A 24863-nucleotide genomic window follows, 5' to 3' on the forward strand; every position below is an offset into this window, starting at 1 on the left:
CGCTACGCCTGCGCCGCCGCGCCGCCGCGCCGCCCCGTGACGTCATGGCGCCCGCGCCGCCGCCGTCCCTGCGGTCGCGTGGGTCTTTTCCTAGTAGCCTGGGCGATAGCTGGTGAGTGGCCTCTGCACGGCCTCGAGGCGCGCGCTGAATCCGGGTGCCAGAGACCTCCACTCAAGGATCTCTGGGGGACCTTAGGGAGTCTGATCGCCGTCCCCTGACCGGTTCCATTGGAGTCCGGCTTGACCTTTAAGGCTGGGGGCGGGACCTGTCGCTTCCGAGAGAGTTTCGTGGGTGGGGGCGGGGCTCGTCCCCTCAGCTACGAACTTCGAGGATGCAGAGAGGAGGGAGGTTACGCAGTAGCTGCTGCTTCTTTGTAGCCCACTATCTGGCAGGAACATTTAGTGTTCAGGACAATCCTGTGGGGGTAGGTATTATTAACCCCCATGATGAAAAAATGGAAGCTCAGAAAAATAACTTTATCAGGGTCGTGTGGCTAGTAAGGGACGGAGCTGAAATTACAAAGCCTCCACTTTTAACCATTACTCTGTGTCTTTCCTCAGCAAACTGTTGTCGTTTCAATAGCTGTTCTCTAGTTACAAAGTATTTCTGCAGCCCTTACCTCATTCGATCTTCCTGGTAACCCTGACAAAGAGTATTGTCATCTACATTTCACCGAGGAGATTGAGGTCCAGAGAGTTTGACCTGAGGTCACAAATCTACGAAGTGCTAGAACCAGGACTCTTTCCCAGGTCTTCTCTAAGTTTGGTGCCTTTTTCCTTTCACTACACTCTATTGCATTTTCCAGAATCTTGGAGAGCTTTATAGTTGGAAGGAATGAAAACCTGAACTCACCCTTCATTTTGCAGTTGAGGAAACACAGTCTAGGTCAGAGAAATGGTTTGGTACAAGTCACGGTGTCAGTCGTAGAGCTGCCACAAAAGCTGTTTGTAATACAGGTGGTTATGAATCTAAAGAGGATTGTTGGCAGGGATAGGAATACTGGGATCTGTACCTTCTAGCTCTTAGGCGAAAGCTCTTTTTCTACCTCTGAAAGTGGGTCATCCTCCTTCGGCTACATCAGAGACATGGTTCTATACTATAGTCATGATACTGTGGATAGTCAGATACTATATAGTCAATTTCTACAAATACCTGTACATGGTACTGAATTTAGGGAGCATACCCTACTATCTCTATGTGAAAAATCTGGCAAACCAAAAGATAATCGATGCACTATTAGGAAGTAGAGCCCAGCACCTTCAGTCTGAGGCTTAGATTCCAGATCTTGCACCATAATTGTGACCTTGGGCAAGGACTTAATTTCTCTGGACTTTAATTCATGTATTCTTCACTCATATTCAGTGTCTTCGGTATTCAGGGACTGTGCTACACTGGATGTACAGCAGTGAACAATAGAACCATACATAGATCTGTCCTCATAGTGGTTTATAGTCTCAGGGAGGGATGTAGGCAGTGACCAAATAACTTCACAGATATTAGCTGATACAGTTTAAGGGCCACGAAAAAGTATAGGGTGTTAGTAAAAGTGGGCTACAGGACATTTGACCTAGTTGGACTGGAGGAGACAGCCAAGAAAGGCATCCTCTGAGAAAGTGATGCTTAAGCTGAAATCTGAAAGAAAAATGAGAAGTGGTTCATTAAAGAGGTGGGGGAAGATCATTCCAAGTAGATTCAACTCCAGCATTATGTTTGAAGACCCAGGAGCAGGAGGAATATTCAAGGAAATGAAAAATCATTTTGCTTATTTGTAAGATGTGGGTGTTAATTATGAATCTGGTCATCAGATAATATATGTGAAGGTATTTTATGTACAGTGAGGGCCCACAGCCATGTTTATAAAAATGTACATATTATAAGCTAATAACAGCTAGATTGTGAGAAGTTGCTGGGAAAATGGATAAGCGAGAACGTTGGGTCCCTTATCTACTTCTTTCCAAAGTTAAAATGCACCTTCTATGGAAAACAGACAAAGACAAGTTTTGAGAACCTTAACTTTGGAAAAACAATATGTGCCTCAAGTAGTTTTAAAAAATACTTCAACAGTTTTCAATAATAACGTGAGTAATTGCCCTGAGTGTTTCACATATGTAATAGTATACAGTGTACTGGTTAAGAGTACGGACTCTGGAGCTCGATGGCCTGAAATCTAATCTTGGGCAAATTAGTTATCTGTACCTTTGTTTCTTCATCCATAGAATGGGTATACTAATAGTACTTATTTCATAGTGATGTCATGAGGCTTAAATGACTTAATGTATGCAGTACAGCACTTAGAATTATTTCTGGCACATAGCTGTATCTCTGTGTTAGCAGTTGTTTCATTATTAGTGTTGTAATTATCTTTTTAAAGACTCATTAATATCACCACAGTAAAAATGGGATGGAAACTGTAGCTCAGAGAGGCAAAATGATCTATGCAAGGTCACAGAGCCCCTAAGTGTGGGATTCCAGTTCAAGACTGTGTCCAAAGCCCAGATATTTCCTCACATTTTTTTCAGAGTTTAGGTTAATTTTGCTGGACAATACCTGGGCTCCTGTGACAGTCCCTTTCCTCAACTTTAACTCTTCCATGCTGAACTGTTAATATGCATGTCCTTAAGGTAAAAGGGCCCAAGGGACTGCCTTTATTGAACTTCCACTTTGAAATTTCCTGACTTCTGTGCAATTAAAATCTACGCCTAAAACATTTCAGCAATGTGGTTTATTTATAGAGTTGTCTTCCGGTTCACATGTACTGGGTCTGCTTTTGGGTGCTGCATTTTCTGTCAAAGGTTGTTTATTTCTAACCCATTTTGATTTCCTGTTGCTTTGTGGATTGGTATTATGACCTGCAACAGGAACACCAGGAAACCTGTCTTAAATGGAACAGCCAGATTGAGATGCTGTAGATTAAAAAAACAAAAAGACAAAAAAACACATTATTATACAGCCATATTTGGATATAAGTGTGGGTAAGGCATTGGCTATATTAGAAAAATCTAGATTTAGAAACCTCACTTAGAGCCAAATTTTATGAACCGTTTTGCCAAAATAGGGCAGAGCTATTAGTTCCGTGACCTTGGACAGTGACAGTCTCTTTGAGCATCAGTTTCTACATCTGTAAAATGGAGATTATTTTCTTTGTGGCATTATTGGGAGGATCAGACACAGGTAAAGCAAGCAGCCCAGGCCTGACTTCAATTAATAGTAGCTATTGATAATTAAGGAAGAGGAAAGATACCTTTAAAATCCAGATTTGCTTTTACTGACTTCATGCGCTAGTCACTGACATCTAGCATCCCTTGCTATTAAAAATTCCAGCAGGAGAAAGAAACCAACTCCATCAGGAGAAATTATTTGCCTTCGTTTTACTCATTTGCTTTTCTTTTAAGAAAATAATAATAATGGTAGCTAGCATTTATTAAATGGGTACTGCATTCCTGGCACTGTGCCAGATGTTTTACATGCATTTACTATCTCAAGATCGGGATTATTTTTCTCATTTTGCAGATGAAGAAAGGGATGCCCAGACAGGTGCAGTAAATTGCCCAAAGTTGAAATTTACATCCAGATCTGACTGACTAGGCTGTCTTGTACATTAGTAAAGACATGCACGATTCTTTATCGTGTCTGACCCTTGCATAGAAGTCTTTTTGAAAGGAAAGTTGATAGCTATCAACAGATACTCTTTTGGGGGTCTCTTGCTCTCAGCTGGGCACTGTGCCAATTATCTTACCTGCATAAACTCATTTATTCTTTCCAACCCTAAGAAAAATCTATAATGATCCCCATTTTGCAGTTAAGGAAAGGAAGGTGCAGAGATGTTCAGGGACATTTAGTCAGTGGTGGAGCTGGGATTGGATCCCAGGTCTTCCTGGCTGCAAAGTACATGCTTTTTTTCAGTTCTGCTGCGTCTACATTTTATTTGTTTAATTTAAAAAATGTTTGTTTATTTTTGAGACCTCGAGAGACAAGAATGCAAGCTGGGCAGGGGCAGACAGAGGGAGACACAGAATATGAAGCAGACTCCAGGCTCTGAGTGGTCAGCACAGAGCTCGATGCAGGGCTCAAACTCACCAACTGTGGAGATCATGACCTGAGCTTAAGCTGGACTCTTAACCCACTGAACCACTCAGGTGCCCCTGCATTAACATTTTAGGATGGGATTCTTTTTGTTTTTAATGAGGTATAGGACTGATTTTCAAAGATAGTAGCTTCCAGGTATTTGATGCTAATTGCTCTTGGTTTTAACTGAGTGATAGCCAGATTCCTGGCAGAAGCTAGCTGTAGACTCCAGCATCTTTTCATGGTAGGAGACCTTAGAAGTATAATGTATAACTTGTGTTAACACAGAGGAGGGTGGCATTTTCCAGAGCTTTAGTTCTGTAACATGGAAGACCTCAAACCTCAACTGTGCTTCAGACTCACATTAAAGTAAAGTGCATTCTAATTGGTAATCAGTGCATAAGGAACCAAAGAAAATTTTAATTAAATGCTGTCGTGTGAATTTTCCAGTCATTTTATGCCTTTTGAAATGATTTTTTTTTATTTAAAGTCCTCTTCCAGTGCTCTGCCCTCCCTTTTTATAGTATAACTTTATCAAGATTTTTTGCCTTTTCTCACGTAAGGGTTTAATTAGCATCATTGAAGATTTAGGCTGCTGCACATTTACTTAACTCTGTGTTCCCTGTGTACTGTAAGAGGCATTTGGTACAGTGGAAAGAGTCTGGTGATTTGGAGTCCTACAGACTATGGGCAAGTTACTTAAATCTCCGTGAGCTTCAATATCTTCCTGTAATATGGGGCTAATCGTATTTCCTTGTATGACTGTTGGGAGGAGGTAATATATTTAAATTGCCTAGCACATAGCTTAGTTTGCAGTTGTTATTTGATAATTGGTACAAATTATTTTTTGAGGTTGTAATACAATCTGTTTTACTTAGATCTCTCTCTCTCTCTCTCTTTTTTTTTTTTTTTGTCTTACTCTTTTTAGTGAATGTTCACAAGGATTGTCTTCAGTCATGGCCTTGGGTTTAAGATGCTTCCGCTTGGTCCACCCTGTCTTTTGTAACTCCCTTGCAGCCTTGACCAGACCTGCCTTGGAAGTGACGCCGAAGACAGTGAGTGGCAGACAAAATGACCGTGGGCAATACATGGCCTCACCAGCTGTACCAGTCCGTCATTTTGCTACCAAGAAAGCCAAAGGTAGAGATATATGACCTCTTTGCCCTTTTCTTGCATTTAGCCCTTTGAACTATCTTAGCTGCAAGGGATCTCTGAGATGTACTGAATTTCTCCCCTTGGGAAAGAACGAGGAGATGATGTCTCAGACAGTTCAGTTGATCAGCTTAAAAGATATCACAGGGACAGAGACACTATTCGAACTAAGTCTCTTTCTTTGCCCATTACCAGGTGGCCTCCTATGTTACCAGTGCTCAGAATATACCTGATTTCCTTCTTTTAGTTTTAGAATTAGAGATGTAAGTGCCAGGCAAACCAGAATATTTGCGGCAGAGATCAACATAGTTTCTCCTTATACCAAGCAAGACCTATGTTGGAAGTAAAATTAAAACCAGAAGTTTGTTGGGTGAGGAGGTATTAGAGCCATGGATTTAGATGGATGATCTTAATGGTTTGTGTCATCCAAGAATGAGACTTTGATATGCCGCAGGTCTCAGCTTAAATGTTGCTTCCTCAGGGAGGTCCTCTCTGACCCCTTAGACTGGGTCAGGTCCCTTGTTACGTGCACTCTTGTGCACTGTTATTTTACCTTTGACGTCCTTAGCACAGCACCCATTAATTAATCAATTAATTGTGAGATTAATTATTGTTTGTTCTATGTCTTCTATGCTAGACCCTATGAGAATAGGGTCTGTGTCTTGTTTAGTACCTAACAGGGCATGACACATAGTATGTATCAAAAAATGCTGTTGAATGAATGAAGGAATGACAGAAAGCACTCCTTAGCACACCGGAAAGCACACATGCTATTTGCAGTGTGGGTCAGGGAGTCCATTCCCAAGGATGGTACTGGAAATACGCTGCTGAGTATTTTTTCCATTGACTTTCCTTTTATGGTTTCATATGGACCCTCCCTTTTCTATTAATAGGAAAATTAACAAATTGCTGAAAGAGCATTAATACTTAGAAGATTTATATTTTGTTAATAGTGATAATGGTAACTTTTAATCTGTATGTTGCACTGATTTTTTTTTAATTCACATATTTAATAATTTGATTTTTATTATTATCCATTGGAAGAATTATTATTATGTAATAAAGACATTTTTATAATTATCTGGTGAAGCACAAATCTCACCATTTGCAAACGAGGAAACCGAGGAACCTATGTAAGATGTTTGTCCATGGTCACATCTACATAGTGGCAGAATTAGGAATGAGGGTGGGGTGGGGGTGGGGAGCTCCTGATGCACACATTAACTATAGTATGTAAGCAGCTTTTCATATTTAATTGGCTGTTCAGTTTTTAACTCTTATGATTACCTCTTTAAAAAGTTGGTTGTTTGACTTTTTCTTTTAAATTTATTGGATTCCTTCTGCATTAGGAATGAGAGTCCTTTGTTGACTGTGTATGTTATAGCTGTCTGCTTTGCTTTTTACTTAATGGTACCTTTTGTTGACCATAAGTTTTACTGTGGTCCTATTTTTTTAGTCCTTTCCTTTATCATTTGTACTGTTTGTGCCTTATTTAACTAATCCTTACCTATCCATAGTCATAAAGCTATTCTTCTATATTTTCTTCTAAATATTTTAAAGATTTTTACTTTTCATGGGTTTTGAATCCATATGGAATTTATTTTTGAAGGTGTTGTGAGACTGGGAATCTAGTTTTAAATTTCTTTTTTGTAATGGGTCATATGTTATGTCAACATCACTTATTCATTTGCCCAGATTTGTAATGCCTCCTCTGTCGCATGTTAAGTGTTTTGTTGATTTTGATTGATTTTGTTGAATTACTTATCTCTTCTTGATCTAAATTCCTTACTCCCTGAATCACTGTCATAAAGCCTTGAATCTAGTGGTACAAATCTTTCCCCTCACCACACACACACACATTTTCTGGCCTTTCATTCTTGTATATGAAATTTATAATCATCTTGTTAGTTTTTCCTCCATAAAGATTTTATACATTTCTTTGATCAGCTTTATTTCTGGGGTATTGTCATTTTGGTCACATACATATTTTTTTTATGAAATAAATTTTGGGGTTATAACATATATGCAGAATAGTACATACATTCATCCTAAGTAGTTACAGTTGAGAGAATTCTCACAAAGTGAACACAGCCTTATAACCGTCACCCATGTCAAGATATAGAACATCACTCATAAGCATCCTGCCTGTCCCTTTCAGTTGTCACCCTTTAAGAGATAACCCATTTTAGGACGTTAGCCTTACAGGTTAGGTTTTCCCTGTTGGAACTCACTGTAGCTTCTTTCGTGCCTGGCTTCCTCTGGTAACAGTGTCTGTGAGATTTGTCCACGTTGTTGCTGCGTGTAGTAGTTGACTGCATTTTTATTTCTTTGCGGCATCCTGCTGAAGGCTTATACCACGACTTGTGTATGCTTTGTTCAGTTGATGGGCATTTGGGTTGCTTCCAGTTTTGAACTGCAAGTAAATAACTCTACTGTGAACATGCCTGTATACGGATTTTGGTGCCCATATATATATATATCTTCTTGTTGCTGTACATATACCAAGAGGTGGGATGGCCGGGTCTTCCGAGGATGCTGCGTATATTCCCTTTCAGCACATACAGTTCTCCAGAATGGTGGTGCCAGTTTATACTCCTGCGAAAAAGGTGTTAGCTTTCTCTTTTATTTCTAGCCACTCTGATGAATGTGTGGTTTTATCTCATTGTGGTTTTAATTTGTCATTTCTTGATGGGTAATGATGGCGAGCACCTTTACATTTGTTTATTGGCTCTTTGTATATCCTCTTTCCAGGCTTTTGCCCATTAAAAAAACTCAGTTGCTAGGAGTTTCAGTATATTCTAAAGATAAGACTTCTGTCATATGTACATACTGCTGATATGCTTGCCTTTTCAGTCTTTAAATGGTGTTTTGTTTTCAAGTTTTTATTTAAATTCTAGTTAATTAACATATAGTGTAATATTGGTGTCAGGAGTAGAATTTAGTGATTCATCACTTACATTTAATGGTGCCTTTTGATGAATAGAAGTTCTTAATTTTAAGGTAGTCCAATTTATCAGCCTTTACCTTTATGGATAAAGCTTTTTTTTTTTTTTTTTTCCAGTTTAAGAAAAATGACCCTACCTTCAGGTCATGAGTGGATCTATTGTATTATTTTATGGAAGATTTGTTTTTTTTTTAATTCATATCTTTTTTAAAGATAGTATGTTCTGTTTGGTGTTGGTAAACAGGAACACTTTGGTTATTATAAACTGATCTGATATCTTGCAACCTTGAACTCTTTTATTAGATCTATTATTTGTATATTCTTTTGGATTTTCTGATAATTATGATACCTGTAAATAATGGTATCTCTGTTTTTTCCCTTTCTAATCTATATACCTTTTCTCTCTCCCCTCTCTCCCTTTCTTCCTCCCTCTTCCCTCCCTTCTCTCTTTCTAACCACATTGGCTAGGAACTCTAATATAATTTGAATAAATGTGATGGATGATAGTAGGCATCCTTGTTATATTTCTGACTTTATAAGGAACACTTCTCATATGTTAACATCAAGAATTACGCTTGCTTTATTTTTCAGTAGTCTCTCTTTTAAGAAAATATCTTCTATCCCTATTTTGTTAAGAATTTTTGTTTTGAATGGGCATTAAGTTTTTATCATGTGCTCTTCCTGCATTTATTGAGACGATCGTCTATTTTTTAAAATTTTGTAATCTACTAATGGGGTGACTTAATTAACATCAGTAGCTCTTTCTGATGTTAAACCACTTTAGCATTTTTGGTATGAGCCTTGCTTGCTTTTGATATATAGTTTATATGTACATTGCTTGATACATAATCTGTACATATGTTATTGGATTTGGTCTACTAATATTAATTTAGGATTTTTGAGTCTATACCTTTATGTTAGATTAGCCTTAACATAAGTCTCTGATATTGACAGGTATAACTTTCTAGCATTTCCTTGTCCGGTTTAGGTATCTAAACTATATTAGTCTCATGATGTGAGTTGAGGAGTTCATCTTTGTCTCTCTCTCTCTGTGGGATCGTCTGTATAAGACCAGGATTAATCAGTTCCTTACACGATTGTTAGAACATGCCTGTGTAATTTGGATCTGGTATTGTATGTGGGCAGGCTTTAAATCATAGATTCAGTTTCCTTAATGATTATGATGCTGTTTAGATGTTCTTTTTTTTCTTGAGTTAGTTTTAGTAAATTATGTATTTTTAGGAAATTTTTTATTATTTCTGTTTTCGAAGTTGTTGGCATAAAGTTGTCCATAATCGCCTCTTATTATTAAAATCTTTAATGTTTTGGTAACTGTCTTCTCTTTTTCTTTCTTTCTTTTTTTTTTTTTAAATGGTTTATTTATTTCTGAGAGAGAGACAGCGTGAGCAGGAGAAGGTCAGAGAAAGAGAGAAACACAGAATCTGAAGCAGGCTCCAGGCTCTGAGCTAGCTGTCAGCACAGAGTCTGACGCAGGGCTCGAACCCACAAACTGAGATCATGACCTAAGCCGAAGTCGGATGCTAAACCGACTGAGCCACCCAGGCGCCCGTATCCTTTTCTTTCTTAATCGATTTGTGTACTACCTTTTTTCCTCAGTTATTCTTGACAGAGTGTTTTGGTTTCATAAGCCTTTTAAGAAAGAGATTTTAATTTTGTTGATCTGTTATTTTTGGTTTATTGACTTCTGGTCTTTATTGTTTATTTTCTCCCCTGTCCTTTTTCTATCCTTTGAACTGGACAGTTCATTAATTTAAAAAAAAAAAATTTTTCTTTTAGCATTTATTCACTTTTGAGAGACAGAGAATGAGTGGGGAGGGGCAGAGAGGGAGACACAGAATCTGAAACAGGCTCTGAGCCGTCAGCACAGAGCCCGATGTGGGGCTTGAACCCACAAACTGTGAGATCATGACCTGAGCTGAAGTCAGATACTTAACCGACTGAGCCACCCAGGTGCCCCGACAGTTCATTAATTTTAACCTTTGCTCTTTTCTTGTTAAGTGTATAAAGCTATAAACTTCTACCTAAATACAGCTTCAGGTGGCTAATGGAAGTTTTAGGTATATAGTATTTTTATTATTTTTTTCTAAATATTTAAAATTTTCATTATGTGTTTTCCTTTAGTCCATGACTTATTTTGAAGTGTTTAAAATTTTTCAAACATGTTTTTTGGAGAATTAGCTTAATCCCACTGTGATCAGAGAATGTGTCCTATATGATACAGATTCTTTGATATTTATTGAGATTTGCTTTGAGGGATAGAACATGGTCATTTTGTATAAAGATCCAAGTATGCTGAGAAGAATGTGTATTCTCTTATTGCTGGGTGCAAGATTGTATATATGACCATTAGACTGAGTTGGCTAATTGTGTTGATCAAATTTTCTTTTTTTTATTTGCTCAATTTATCAGTTATGAAGAAAAGTATTTTGGATGTCTTTGTATGATTGTAGATTCATCAGTTTCTCCTTTTAATTCCATGAATTTTGAGGCTATGTTACGTGGTATATTTAAGCTCAGAATGGTAATAATCTTTCTGGGTGAATTGTTTCTGTTGTCATTATGAAGTGGTCTTCCTTTTTTCTAAAGTGCGTGTTGTCTTAAAATCTGTTTTTAGCTGTTGATATAACTGTATCAGCCTTCTTTTGTTTAATATTTTCCAGGGTTATTTTTCCATTCATGTACATTAAACTTTCTGTAATCTTATGTTTTTGTAAAACTTCTTACGTATATATTTATATGACTAGATTTTAAAAAATCTTACTGAGAATCTCTAACTTTTATTTTTTAAATAGATGGAGGTTTTTAATGTTTATTTATTTTTGAGAGAGAGAGAGAGAAAGCACGTGCAAGGAGGGGAGGAGCAGAGGGAGAGAGAGCATCCCAAGCAGGCTCCACGCTCAGTGTGGAGCCTGATGTGGGGGCTCAGTCTCATGACTTTTAGATCATGACTTGAGCTGAAATCAAGAGCCGGACACTTAACTGACTGAGCCACTCAGAGGCCCTGAGAGTCTCTAACTTTTAAGTCATCTTCTTGGTCTGTGTCTATGTATTGTGATTACTGAGTATTTGTATATCTACCATTTTATTTTTTACTTTATCATAGTTTTCTTTGTTTTTTCTCCTCCTTTCTATTGAATTAACCAAAAAATTTTTATTTATTTTTTTTTATCTCTGCTGATTTGGAAGTTAAACATTTTATTTCTCATTGTTTTAGAAGTTACCCTTGATTTCTTTTTTTAACTTGTTATAGAAATTAAAAGGCACCTATAGAAATGTGCAGCTATCATAAGAAACAGCTTGATCATTTTCACAAACTGAAAACACTTGTGTGTAATCAGCACCCAGATCAAAAACCAGAAATTCCCAGAACGTCAGAAGTCCCCTTTATGCTCTTTTCTAGTAATTTACTACCGCCTACTCCTTGCAGGTAACTATTATTCTGACTTCTAATGGCGGGATTAGTTTTGTCTGTATATTCTTGTATCTGGCTTCTATACTGCACACTCTGTATTCTAGTGTCTAGCCTCTTTGCTCAACAGTATGTTTGTGAGATTTATTCTGTGCAGTTGTAGATCTTTTTTTCCCATGGCTATATACTATTTCATTCGTATTATCCATCTTAGTATTGATGGGCATAACTTAAATTTTTTTCTTTTCTTTTCTTTTTTTTTTTTTTTTGACAGAGAGAGAGAGACAGAGACAGAGCATGAGCAGGGGAGGGCAGAGAGAGAGGAAGACACAGAATTTGAAGCAGGCTTCAGGCTCTGAGCTGTCAGCACAGAGCCTGACTTGGGGCTCAAACTCATGAACTACGAGATCATGCCCTGGCCAAATGGACTGAGCCACCCAGGCGCCCACTTAAAAATTTTAACATACATTCTTAGTTTAGAAAATCTGGGGGCGCCTGGGTGGCTTAGTCGGTTAAGCGTCCGACTTTCGCTTAGGTTATGATCTCGCGGTTCGTGGGTTTGAGCCCCGTGTCGGGCTCTGTGCTGACTGCCAGCTCAGAGCCTGGAGCCTGTTTCAGTCTGTGACTCCCTCTCTCTCTGACCCTGCCCTGCTCACGCTGTCTCTCTCTCCTAGAAATAAATAAAACATTAAAAAAAAAAAAAATCTGAAGTTAAAAATACTATTTCCATTGTTTCTAGCTCCTGTTGTTGCTTGGAAAGTATGCTGTTACTCTAAATTTTGATCCTTTATAGATAATTTATCTATTATCTTTGGCTCTTTTCAAGATTTCTTTGTCCGTAGTTTTCTGCATTCATAGGATGTCTAGGTATGAATTTACTTTTATTGTCTTGTTTGGAACTTGTGTTTCTGAATCTGAAGATTCTCATCTTTCATCATTTCTGAAAATACTAAGCCATTATTCTGTTAAGAGCAATAAGGTTTCAAACATGGTGGTGACACAAGCCAATAAATATTTTTAAAAAATCACTCTGCTGCTTACTGGATGGTACTTTGGGAACACATTTAAATTACTTGTGCTATAGATTTCTCATCTTATCTCCCTGTACAGTGGGAGCGGTAATAATATCTGTTCTTCCTACCTCCAAGAGCTGCTTTGATAATCTAATAGAAGAATGTACTTTAAATTGCATTGCAAATTATAACATGCTATACAAATATCACAGTATTTAGCTCTCTGTAGATGTTCAGTAGAATTTGTTATGAATGAATCTCAGTAACTATTTGTTGAATTGTTAACAAATAAACAAGTGTAGGATAGTAGTAGTACTTAACATTTTTATTCTTTTTTCCCTTCGCCTAACTCCTACAAAGAAATGCAGGAATATTTGTATACTCATGGGAGTGATCTATATACATAGAACATAAATGAAAAATCACCATGGTAGCTTAGGCAAAAAATAGAATTTTATTCAGCTCCCATTGCTGTTGATTTTTCAGGAACATAAGCCATTGTTATCACCACTGGTGGTGTTTAATATCTGTAACTACTGTTGTTCCTTTTGTCTCTACCAGCTATCAGATACTTTGCATATCCTTGTCTTAGTATTCATTTTAAAATGAACTAATATATTTCCTGTGTCTCCAATTAGATTGTATAGAGACAATCTAATGGAAAGTTCGTGGGTTTAAAATCAGGCAGATCTGAGATCAGATCTTGGCTTTATTATTTCATGACCTTGTGACATTAGGCAAGTCACTTTGCCTTTCTCATCTTCTGTTTATTTTTTTTTAAAAATAAGGAATTAATTCATTTATGGAGTGCCTGCCATGTGGATAGTGCTCTTGTAGGTATTTGAATTACTTAATTTGTATCATAGCAACCTGGCAATATAGATATTATCCCTGTTTTATAGGGAAGGAACCTGATACTCAGAAAAGCAGAGTAACTTGCCCAAAGTCATAAAACTGGTCAGCACGATAGCCAGGATTTTCACCTGGGGTGTTTCATTATAAGGCCTGCACCTTCACTAGTACCTCAGGAAGTGATCAGCACAATGCTGGGTACCCAATGGGGAATTGATGTAGGCTCTTTTGTAGGGCACTGAAAACATACAGTTTNACAGTTTTTTAGCACTTGGCATCTTTCCCTGCACTTCGTAGGCATTTCTTACCTAATTGTTTATTGTCTCTGTTTCTGCCATTGTTCCTTTATTCACTGATTGTTGACTTTCTAGCCAAAGGGAAAGGACAGTTCCAAACCAGAGTGAATCTTAATGCTGCCTTGGTTGAGGATATAATCAGCTTGGAAGAGGTGGATGAAGAAATGAAGTCTGTGATGGAAGCACTGAAAGATAATTTCAATAAGACTGTCAATATACGGACCTCACCAGGTTAGTGCCTGAACCGATGTCTTGGAGAGGGGCATGTGCAAAGACCATGGCTTTGGCAGAGGTGGGTTTCAATCCTAGCTTTGTGACTTACCAACTGGTGACCATGGGCAGTTACTTTACTTTTCTGGTCCTCAGTTTCCTTGTCTGATTCCCAGCTTATAGCTCTGGGGTGAGTATCAAAGTAAGTGAAGTGACATAGGTAATGGTTCGGGCACAGTGCCTGGCTCATAGTTAATACTACGTTTATTTGTCATTCAGCAAATAGTTGTCTACCATGAACTAAGTATTGTGCTGGTCCACAGTGGTGAACAAAAGTAGGGATGGTCTTTGCTCTCATGGAATTGCACTCTCAAAACATGGGATTTTTATTATGATTATACTATATAAACACTTCTAGGTCTTCAGTCTCACAGTAACTGACATCTTTGGTCTGATTTTTCCAATTTGTCCTATTTGGCCATTCTTACCCCTTACTGGGAACCAAGTGGCTGCAAACCTATCCATCTGAGCCATTTCTGTACCCCTGAGCTTGACCAGGAAGATTCCGTTTGGGTTAATAACTTCCTGAAAGTGGCTTTTCTAAGTGGGAAATGTCAGAACTGTCTAGGAGAACTGTTTGCAGATGTGATGGAAGAAGTGAGTTGTCAGCTAATGGTGCAGGCAGGCAGGAAAAATCCAATTGCTGTTAAATTGGCCTTTTGGAAATTGTCATCATCCTAGAGTCAAGCCTGGGACCCCCTCTGAAGGTATCTCTAGGAGCTTGGGCTGCTCCCACTCATATCTTGGCTGGGATAGTTCCTAAGGAAACTATAAAATATTTCATGAACTTGTTCTTAAGAAAACCAAGTGAAAAATACACAGCTCCATTTATAAACACCAGCAGAAACATACTGAGTTCAGAGACGAGATCCTGTGTGAAATCAGAAGACCATTCCGTCATTTGTCAACCTTTGGAGTGGGGGCATTTCTGCCTTTGCTGACAGTAGAGCGTGCCATTCAATCTCTCCCAACTGTTTATTTTAAACTTGCTTATTATTTTAGGTATGAAACTGATAAAGTGCTTTGTCTCCCCTGTGCTTTCTGGCCTGTTAACATTCTGCAGCCGAAACCAGAGAGCAGTTTGAGAGGAGCTCAGGGAGAAATGTGATACTTAAAATTAGCCAGCAAGCTCCACTCTTGTTGAACTTAAAAAGATGATGGGCCTGGAAAGGGGTTGGGAGTGTAATTTGTTAAATGTTAACCTCTGCGAAAATGAGGAGCAGGAATGAGGCTGAGGGAGATTCTCGCTGGGGACAGATTGAGGGAAAAGGATTTGATGTATTATGTCGATATGGATTTAGGGGATGGGAACCACCACAAATGCATACTGAAAAGCCCGTGTTGCGACTTCTGTGGCTAAGGATCTTGTGGCAAATCAGGAAGGCTGAGTTATGATCCATTTTCAAAAGGCCTCCCGTTGGTATTTCCTCTTTGCCTCCTTTTCTTCAGGGTTATGTTTGTGTAATGTTCTCTGTAGAACTTGGGGCCATGAAGAGACTGGGTGAAACTGAACTTAGCCAGTCTTCCATATCCTCTTTCATTATCTGAGCCAGCAGGCACTTTTCCTCTCACACCTCCCATCTGTCTACCAGCAATTTCTATCTCCAAGGTAGTTGATTGCTTTCAATAGTTGTCTAAGATACAGATTCATCCATGTATTTGTTCTTGCCCTCTTCCATTCATCCGTCCATCTGTACACTGATATTCAACAAAACATTACTGAGCACTTATTCCATGCTGATGGATAGGTGCTGTAGATACAGAGAGAAAAGACGTTGTTCCCAGCTTCCAAGAGTCCAGTGCCTAATGTGAAGAGATAGAAAAGTAAGCCAACGTGGATAAAACCAGATAGCAAAGCAGAACGGTGAAGAACGTGGCTTTAGAGTTGTCCAGACCTGGGTTTGAATTTAGGCTTCATTATTAAGAACTGTTGTGACCTTGGACAGGTTACTCTCTGGTCCTCTGTTTCCTCATCTGTAAAATAGTGGAACTATTTCATAGAGTCGTTGTGGTAATGAAAGCCAAGAAATTCTAGAAAGCGTTTAGTACAGTGTCTTGCTCATAGAAAATGTTCAGCAAATACTGGTTATCATCATTATAGAAGGGTGCATGGGGTCCTAGGGAGCTCATAAGGGGGTTTGTAATCCAGCCTAGAAAATCAGATAAGATTTCTCAGATTGGATGCTGTTATAGCTGAGTGTTGAAGAATGAGCTGGAGTTATCTGAGCAGAGAAGGGCATTCTCAATAGAAAGAAAAGTACATGCTCAGAGTCCTGAGGCAATAAAGGCAGACTGTATTAGAGAAGTTTGAAGTAGTTTAGTTTGGTTAAAATACAGGAGAAAGTCAAGAAGTAGTAATAGTTAACATTTATTGGGCACTCGTATATGCCAGGACACAGTTACAAGTGCTTTCCAGATACTTTCATTGAACCCTCCTAACAACTCTATGAGGTAAGTATAATTTTTATGCCTCACTTAGAGGTCAGGAAACAGGTGCCTAAAGGATGAGGGGATCTGCCTAGAGTCACATAATCAGGGGGGAACAGAGTTGGTATTTGAACCCAGATCATTGGTCTTCAAAATTATGGAGATTTTTACCACTATACCTCTAGATTAAAGCCAGTGGTGTCAACAACGTCCTCTCTTGTGGTGACATTGAATCTGGTTGAACACTTCAAATCAGATCTTGGGGCCTTAGTAAAGTACTGCATCATTCTTGCAACAGTTTTCTGGGACAACTCCCAATTTGTCTAAGAGGACCCCTCCCCCACTCTTTCTTTGTGTCTCAGAATGAGCCATTTATGATCAGCCACCCTGGTGGACAGTAGGGAAGTCCTAGTTCTGCCAACACTTCAGAGCCTTTTCCATCATGTGACACTGCTGCTCCTGTGAAAACCCCTTGAACAGTCTTGCCACATTGATAAGTGATCCCTGAATATTAATTAGTTGAATCTGAATTAGGTAGGGACTTGGATGTGGGCTGTTAAGGTCCTTTTGAATTCTAAGACTCTGTAACTTCTCTTTTAGGATCCCTTGATCATATCACTGTGGTAACTGCTGATGGGAAGCTTGCTTTAAACCAGATCGGCCAGATCTCCATGAAGTCTCCACAGCTGATTTTGGTGAATATGGCCAGTTTCCCAGAGGTAAGGAGGCTTTTGCCAAAGGGACCTCTTCGTGGTCTCTTTTGGAATGGAGGAGGCTGGGCCAAGTCAGGAAGTAGTCCTTCCAACTTGGGATGAAACAAGAGAGAAGCCATAATAAAGGGAATGTAATGATAAGGAAAAACTCTCTTCTTGTTTCGAAATTCTTTTTCTGTTAAACTCGAGCACTAAAAGGCCAGGCAAGTAATTTGAATACTTAAACAGGCTCCATCTAAGAAACAAAATAGTGGGGATACAGTGATTGGCGCTTAGCCGAATGGAAGGATCTAGGGTAAGTGGAAGAGCCTGCGCCCTGTCTGAAGGGAGCAGCCTCTGCCCGGCTTCTGCTCATCATTGCCAGGTAGAAGTTAGATCAGTGATGGGGCGCCTGGGTGGCTTAGTCGGTTGAGCGTCTGACTTTCGCTTAGGTCATGATCTCACGGTTCGTGGGTTCGAGCCCCGCGTTGGGCTCTGTGCTGACCGCCAGCTCAGAGCCTGGAGCCTATTTCGGAGTCTGTATCTCCCTCTCTCTCTGACCCTCCCCTGCTCACGCTGTCTCTCTCTCCTAAAAATAAATAAAAAATATTAAAAAAAAAAAAGAAGTTAGATCAGTGTTGTCAGATATTAAGGTTTTTATTTCTAGAATAAGCCAGTAACTCACATTTTTATATAAGATCTTTCCTAAATATTGGTAACAAATTCCCTTTTTTTTTTAAAAGACTATGAGACAAAGCAAATTAATGGGCCAGATTTGGGCTGTGGGCCCCCAGTTTGTGACCTTTGCATTAGTACTGGAAGCAGACCTTCAGAAATTCTTATTCCTTTCAAATTGGTCATTGCAGGATTGGACAAAGCACAGAGTTTCAAAGGCTAGAAGGTGGGTTGCATTAGATCATCACAACCTTGAGGCTATGGTTTTAAGTCTAGTTGAAGAAGACAAATGAGCTTTTCTTTATTGTTCCAGTAGGAATTGACCTGGGTTGGAAGTCCTGAAGAACCTGGGACCCAGTTCCGTCTCCACCTCCAGCTGGCTATTGGACCTCCATTTTTTCAACTGTTAATAATGAGGTGGAGGGATCTGAAGTCCCTTCCTGTTCTGATGGTCTTCTTCAGTAGTTCTGTCCCAGAGACCAAAGTGGAACCTGTTGGATTTGAAAATTGGGTTAGAGATACAAGCAGGGAAATCCCTTGCTATGAACAACCTGTCTCAAAGCAGAAGGCCGCTGTAGCTAACATGCCAGGCACACTTGTGCGAGGCTGTTCTGTTTCCCATACTGCAGCCAGAGTGAACTTTTAAAAATATGTATTGGATTATGTCATTCCCATGCTTTAAATTTGTCAGCGACTCCATGTAGTCTTTAAGAAAAAAGCTGTTTTGGCCTAAAAAGCTTTGCCTCATGGGGGCGCCTGGGTGACTTAGTCAGTTAAGTGTCTGACTTTGGCTCAGGTCATGATCTCACGGTTCATGAGTTCGAGCCCCGCATCTGGCTCTGTGCTGACAGCTCAGAGCCTGGAGCCTGCTTTGGATTTTGTGTCTCCCTCTCTTTCTCTAGCCATCCCCCACTAGCACTCTGTCTCTCAAAAATAAATAAAGATTAAAAAAGAAGAAGAAGAAGAAGGCTTTGCCTTATGATACGGCCCTGGCCTGCATCTCATTTGCAGTCTTATGCCACTGTCACCCCTGTCCACCGCTCTAGGCACACTGGCCTTTCAGCTCCTTACACACACCATACCTTTGCATCCTCAGGAGTTTTGCGTATGCTGTTGCCTTTGCTCGGAGCACTCTTGCATGTCTGATTTTACTCCTACTTTGGATCATAGCTCAAATGTCACTTTTTCAGGGATACCTTCCCTAATCTGCTCAATCCAAATTATTCGTCCACACTGGCCTCTCTTACATAGTGTGTTCTTGTTCCTCACCGCTCTTATCATTAACAGTTACACATTTATTTCCGTCTTTATTTTCCATCTCCCTTACATTAGGACGTAAGCTTGGAAGGTAGGAATCGTATCTGACTTGTTCATTGCGTCCAGCACCTCTCACGCGGCCTGGCACATGGAAGCACTCAGTAGATTTTCCTCAAGTGGATGAATACTTGTCATTAGATTGATAGAAGGAGGGCACTATTTCCTGGTGTCCCTGAGAAGCAGAGATATGGACGAAAAGAGAATTGTCGACTCTTCCCCATTCTGGCCCTCTCTAAATGGCTGAGGCCTTCTGCCTTGTTCATCTGATCCCATAGGCACTGTGGGCCAATTTAGGGAATAGCCTCCTAATTACACAGCTTGAAGACCTCATCAGGCAGATTGCTTTTCAGAGCCAGCCACTTCTGTTATTAAATAGCAAATGGCATTCACAGAAGCAGCACCTGATTGGCCACCAGAGCATCTTATGAGGCAGGAGGAGGTATTAACAGCTTAATTTTTTCTTAGGAAGTTTGGAGTATATCTTCATTTTTCAACCAGTGCATCTTTGCCATCTCTCTAAGTTGAAATTCTGTGAGTTTTGAAAAGAAAAATCTTCATAATCATCTCAGTAGAGAGGTTCTTTACAAGGACAGAGTGAGGAAGTGTGACTTACATTGTCTTTTGAATTCCTTTATCTCATCTGGTGCATATATTAAACAAATAGCTCTAACTAAACATTTCCTTCCTCTAGTTTAGAAACTGTCCATAGACTGCCCAGGTTCATAGCTTCAAATGCTGAGCTAATCCCTTCTGTGTTTATGTAATTCCTTTCTGTCTCACATGCGGTTGGCATGCTTTCCAAACCTGTGTCGTGGTGTAGGACACGATGCAGATTTACATGCATAATCTCTTCAAATGCACTGCAGACAGAACACTGTGTTGCATTTGTTTAACACGTGTCCTGCTTGATGAATGATACACACAGTTGCTGCCTTCCATAAACTTGCCTGCAGCTAGAGTTAATGATGGGAAAGAAAAGAAGGGAGTAAGAAACCACAGCTTGATTTGAACAAGGCAAATGAAAAAAAAATTTCCACAGCCTCCACGATTGCTCTTGTGGAAGGAAGAAGGCTAATGTGTACTGAGTGTCTGCTGTGTTGCCAGGCATTACTTTCTCAGATTTTGTTTAGGGATCGACACAGGTACTCTCTAAAGTGAAGCATTATTTATTCTGTTTTCTAGATGAGGCTCAGAGACATCTTCCCCAGGTTCACACTGTTAGGATAGAGTCAAGTTTGAACACAGGTCTGTTTGACACTAAAGTCTGTGTTCCTTTCACCATTCCTGCATTAATTCAACAAATTAAAAATGATAACAAAACCTCCCACAAGTATTTATTGAGTTTCTGCGAGTTATTAGGTTCTATTTGAAGTGTTGGGAATTCATTGATGATTAAGACAGACAGGGTTCCTGCCTTCATAGACCTTATATTCTAGGGACTCATGGAGATATAGAGAAAATGGGAGGGCCACTAATTAAAATGGCCCTGGCAAAGTTGACTTGAACCCAGATTGTCAAAGTTCTTGTTCACCTGTCTACAAAAATTTTATCATTTTTATTCTTTAACATAGATTAGCTTAAGAGTCACAATAGCAGACATTGATAATCGGTTATGGTACTCTTTCTTGCCTGACCCTAGATGGAGTCTATGAGCTTTCCTGACACAGTACTCCAAGCAGCTCCAACTAGTTGGTTAGTGTTGCTGTTTGAGAACAGCCTATTTGTCCTGGGGTGCTATTTAGCATCCCTTCAGTAAGGAGATACAGGCTGAGATGGAATGCAATAGAAATATGTGCCTTTTTATCTGAGGTCATTTTGGGAAAATAACTGTAATTCCCTGAGTTTATGTATCCTACCATATCAAAAGAAAATATACATGTTTAGAATATTTTAGCAGAACTGGCCTAGAAGCCAGTGCATTAGTCTACTCATTCAACATGCATTTACTGAGCACTTTCCATGTACTCAGCACTGTCATTGTACTGGAAAGATACACATATTGAGGTATAGTTCCTGCCCAGCTTGGAAGCAGCAGGGTGTCCCATACCTACGGGGGAAGGTTGTCTGGAAAGATTGAGGCAGACGGCAATGGGAGTTGGTGGCAGTGAGATGTTACAGCTGAGTTCTCGGTCATTCAGAAGCTTCAGGAGAGGAGGATTTGGAGACTTGAGATCAGGCCACTTCTTCGAAGTAGAGGTTCTCCCTTTATTGCTAACTTTAGAAATGTTTCATTTTATTAAGGAAGATGGCAGTTCTCTTGCAGAGGAAAATTTCATTTCTTTATCCAACTCTTTTATTTACCTGCATCATTCCCTTTATATACCAGCCCATTTCCAAATTATTTTTGGTTATTTAAAAAAAATTAAATTCTGCATGCCATGATTACCTAATACATCAAAAGGAAATACAAGGTAATGTCATTGCATGGAGAGTTGAGGCACCTCGAATCTCCTCCTGACTCTGCCAGTAACCAGAAATATGATGGGCAAGATCCTCAGTCCACTGCTCTTGGCTCTCAGGGAGGACCGGATATGTGTGTAGGGTCCCTGTTTACGTGGGGAAGGGACTGAACTCCATTGTGTCAGAGATCCCATCCAGCTCCAGCAGTCCGTGGTCAGGGGTACCATTTGAAGAATTTACTGTTTTAAGCAATGGTCACACTGTGTTATATTCTGTGACGGCCTTCCAAAGGGATGATTCATTTGCATGTGGACTTGTAGTTTGTCATTTTTCACCTTATGGTAATACCTTATGTCCTTGCAGAATTAAGGTCGTGTCAGTATGAAATAGATAAGATTTTTAGGCACTCTCTCAAAACCAGAACAAAATAGGTGTGCAACAAACCCCATTCATTAAACCACAAAGTCTAGGGAGGAACTTAGGGCCAAGAATTGGCCCTGTGAATCCAAGTGAAGTACACCAACTCTGGCCAAACCTAAAAATCTTTGAAGATGTCAGAGGCCTTGTTTGCTTGAATTCCACATTGCTGTGCCAATGAAGGTATCTCCCATCCACACTGCTTTGTTTTATCCTTTAGGGTTTCATAGCAGGTGTAGTTATGTTGTTTGAGGTGAGGCACATTGGGAAATCCATGTACCTCGGGCTGCCTGACACAGTAGAGAGCAAGACTGTATCAGAGAAGACCGTGAAGGATGTCAGGCAGGACAAGAGCGCATCAGCTGGCTGATGACATCAGCTCAGCCTTGTTGGGGGATTTGCACATTCTTACCTTTATAGAATGAGTTCAGGTGACAACGCCCCTTGCCTGGGTGTTACTGTGTGCCAGGCACAGAGCAAGATGCATTGTTCATGTTACCTCATTGAATCCTCTGGGAGATACAGGTACCATGTCCTCTCAGGTTACAACATGGAGACCTCGGGTCAGGATTGTTGCCCCGGGTCACATGGTTACCAGAGCTAGGATTTGGACTGAGATCTTCCTGACTCCAACGCCCAGGCTTTTGACTACTACACCGTACTGCCTTTCCTAGAGCACATACCAGCAGAGACTCACTGCTCATTCCAAAACATGAGTGAGGTTGGTGTGAGCGTAGATGCGAATGAGTTAAATTTATTTACTCATTCCAAATCGGCACTGGTATATTTTGAGTGTAAAATGTCAACTGGAATTTTTAATGTATAAAATCTTTCATCTGTCTTTACACCAATCTTTGTACAGACCAGCCCCCCTCCCTTGAGGATTTATTGTGGTTTTGATCTGTGTTGCCTCAAACCATTGAAATCTTTTCAAAGAAGCAGAGCTGTTTTCTTTTTATTTTTTCCTTCTCTTTGCTTTTCTTCCCTCCCGCAGTACACTGGTACCAGGAGTGGACATAGTTTGCTATTCAGCTTGATCAAAGCACTCTACACCAATGTAACTTCCTGATCTTACTGGTAACAGAACTAAATGTTTCCATGTTCTGCCAAGATGGGTTGCCAGTTATCGACAGAGGGCTTGCATCTGGTAATAATTATTTACTAATTCTGTTTACCTTTTGATCTGGTTTTCAGTGTACAGCTGCAGCTATCAAGGCTATAAGAGAAAGTGGAATGAATCTGAACCCAGAAGTGGAAGGGACGCTAATTCGGGTACCGATTCCTAAGTAAGTTTGGTTAAAATCCACATCTTTTGATGCAATGGGGCAGTTGTCCTTGGAAGGAAACCAACACGCCATGATACTGTGAGGCCTGTAGCATATTTTACCTGTATTCTTACCCTGGCAAACCCCAGGATCCTTTGAGATCCAATTTACTGATTCAGAAATATTTACTGCGGGCCTACTACATGCTAGGGGCTGGAGATGCAGCAATGAACCTGCCAGAGCCCTTGTCTGCATGTAGGGTACATTCCAGGTTGGGAAGGTGGGACACATAAACAGTAAAGTCATACCAGATAATGAAATGGTGTGGGGAAAGTAAAGGTGGTGGGACCCCATAGAGCGACTTGATGAGGGTGATGGTGGGGGGACAAAGTTGGCCTGGGAGGGCTCCTTAAGGAGGTGACATTTTTGCTGAGCTGAATGGGGAGGAAGAGCCAGCCTGGGGGAGGGGCTTTTCAGGCCTACTGAGCAGCCAGCACAAAGGCCCCGAGTCAGAAAAGACCTCGACACTCATGTTCCTTTAAGAGTTAATTTTTACATTCGTCCTTGCTTGTTGAAAAATGGAGGCATTAGAACAGAATATTGTTAATTATATAAATAGAACTTGGAGTTTTGAATGAATAAAAATGTATGTTTATTTTTAAATTAAAAAATAACAAGACCTTGGCATGTTTGAGAAGGAGAAAGCCAGTGTGCCTGAAACTCAGGGAGGGGGGCAGGGAGACAGAGTGGAAGATGGGCTCCTCTCCCCATGGTAAGGAGTTTGGGCTTTACTCTACTTGGAATGGGAAGCCACTGGAGGGGTTTAGGCAGAGCAATTTGATCCGATGTTAACTTTTTGGGGGTCTTTCTGGCTGCGGATGAACAAATGGAATGTCGGGGGACAGAGTAGACATTTATGAATAGGCAGGAGGCCACTACGATGGTCCAGGTGAGTTAGAAATCTTTGCAGATTCCAGAGCAGGCAAAGTAGTTTCTCCTTTTGTCATCTCATTTCTTATTTATCTGTAAGTCCCTCTTCCTCCATAATACTTCTGGGACAGCAGATCCCAAGTCAGTGTTGAATTAATTCATTTAGTCATTCAGCAAATATTTATTAAGCACTATCTGCATGTCAGGCACTTTCCTGGTGGTTGAGAGACAGCAGTAAATAAAAGAAGCAAGACAAAGCTACTGTGTTCCTGGGCTTGCCTTACAGTTGAGTAGGAATAGTAAACAGAAAGGCAAACAAACACAAGATGTAATGTCAAGTGAGGATGAGGACGATGAAAGAGAATAAGCAGGGTAAGAGGAGAGAGGATTAAGGTTTTTATTGCAGATAGAAAGGTTCAGAAGGGAGTGACATTTGATCAGAGACCTAGATGAAATGAATGAATGAAGCCTGCAAGCAACTAGAAGGGAAATAGAGTCTTTTTGTGCCACACGCTGTGTTATATTTCTTTACATATATTGCCTCACTTCTCACGCAGTCCTGTGAAGTACGTTTATTCCGGGTATGGAAATTTAGGCTCAGAGAAGTAAAGTAATGTGTCTAAGATCATTCGGCTTATGCTAAAGCTGGGACCTATGCCTAGGCTTAATTGATTCTAAAGCCTCACGATGTGCCCACACTAGCAATAGGAACCAATC

The 24863-nt window shown here is 40.0% G+C and overlaps 1 protein-coding gene across 1 annotated transcript in view; it reads left to right on the plus strand.

Moving 5' to 3' along the window:
- The first annotated feature begins 16 nt into the window (after positions 1–16).
- The window catches only part of MRRF (mitochondrial ribosome recycling factor), a 56033-nt gene continuing 31186 nt past the window's right edge, over positions 17–24863 (plus strand). The window contains exons 1-5 of the mRNA XM_077769748.1: positions 17–112; positions 4995–5206; positions 13829–13984; positions 17051–17169; positions 23146–23237. Of these exons, the coding sequence (XP_077625874.1) occupies positions 45–112; positions 4995–5206; positions 13829–13984; positions 17051–17169; positions 23146–23237 (647 nt within the window). The 5' untranslated portion in view covers positions 17–44. The remainder of the gene's footprint in view (positions 113–4994; positions 5207–13828; positions 13985–17050; positions 17170–23145; positions 23238–24863) is intronic.

Source organism: Crocuta crocuta, unplaced genomic scaffold (assembly GCF_008692635.1).
Source record: "Crocuta crocuta isolate KB4526 unplaced genomic scaffold, BGI_CrCroc_1.0 scaffold95, whole genome shotgun sequence".
In the NCBI taxonomy this organism is placed as follows: Eukaryota; Metazoa; Chordata; class Mammalia; order Carnivora; family Hyaenidae; genus Crocuta; species Crocuta crocuta.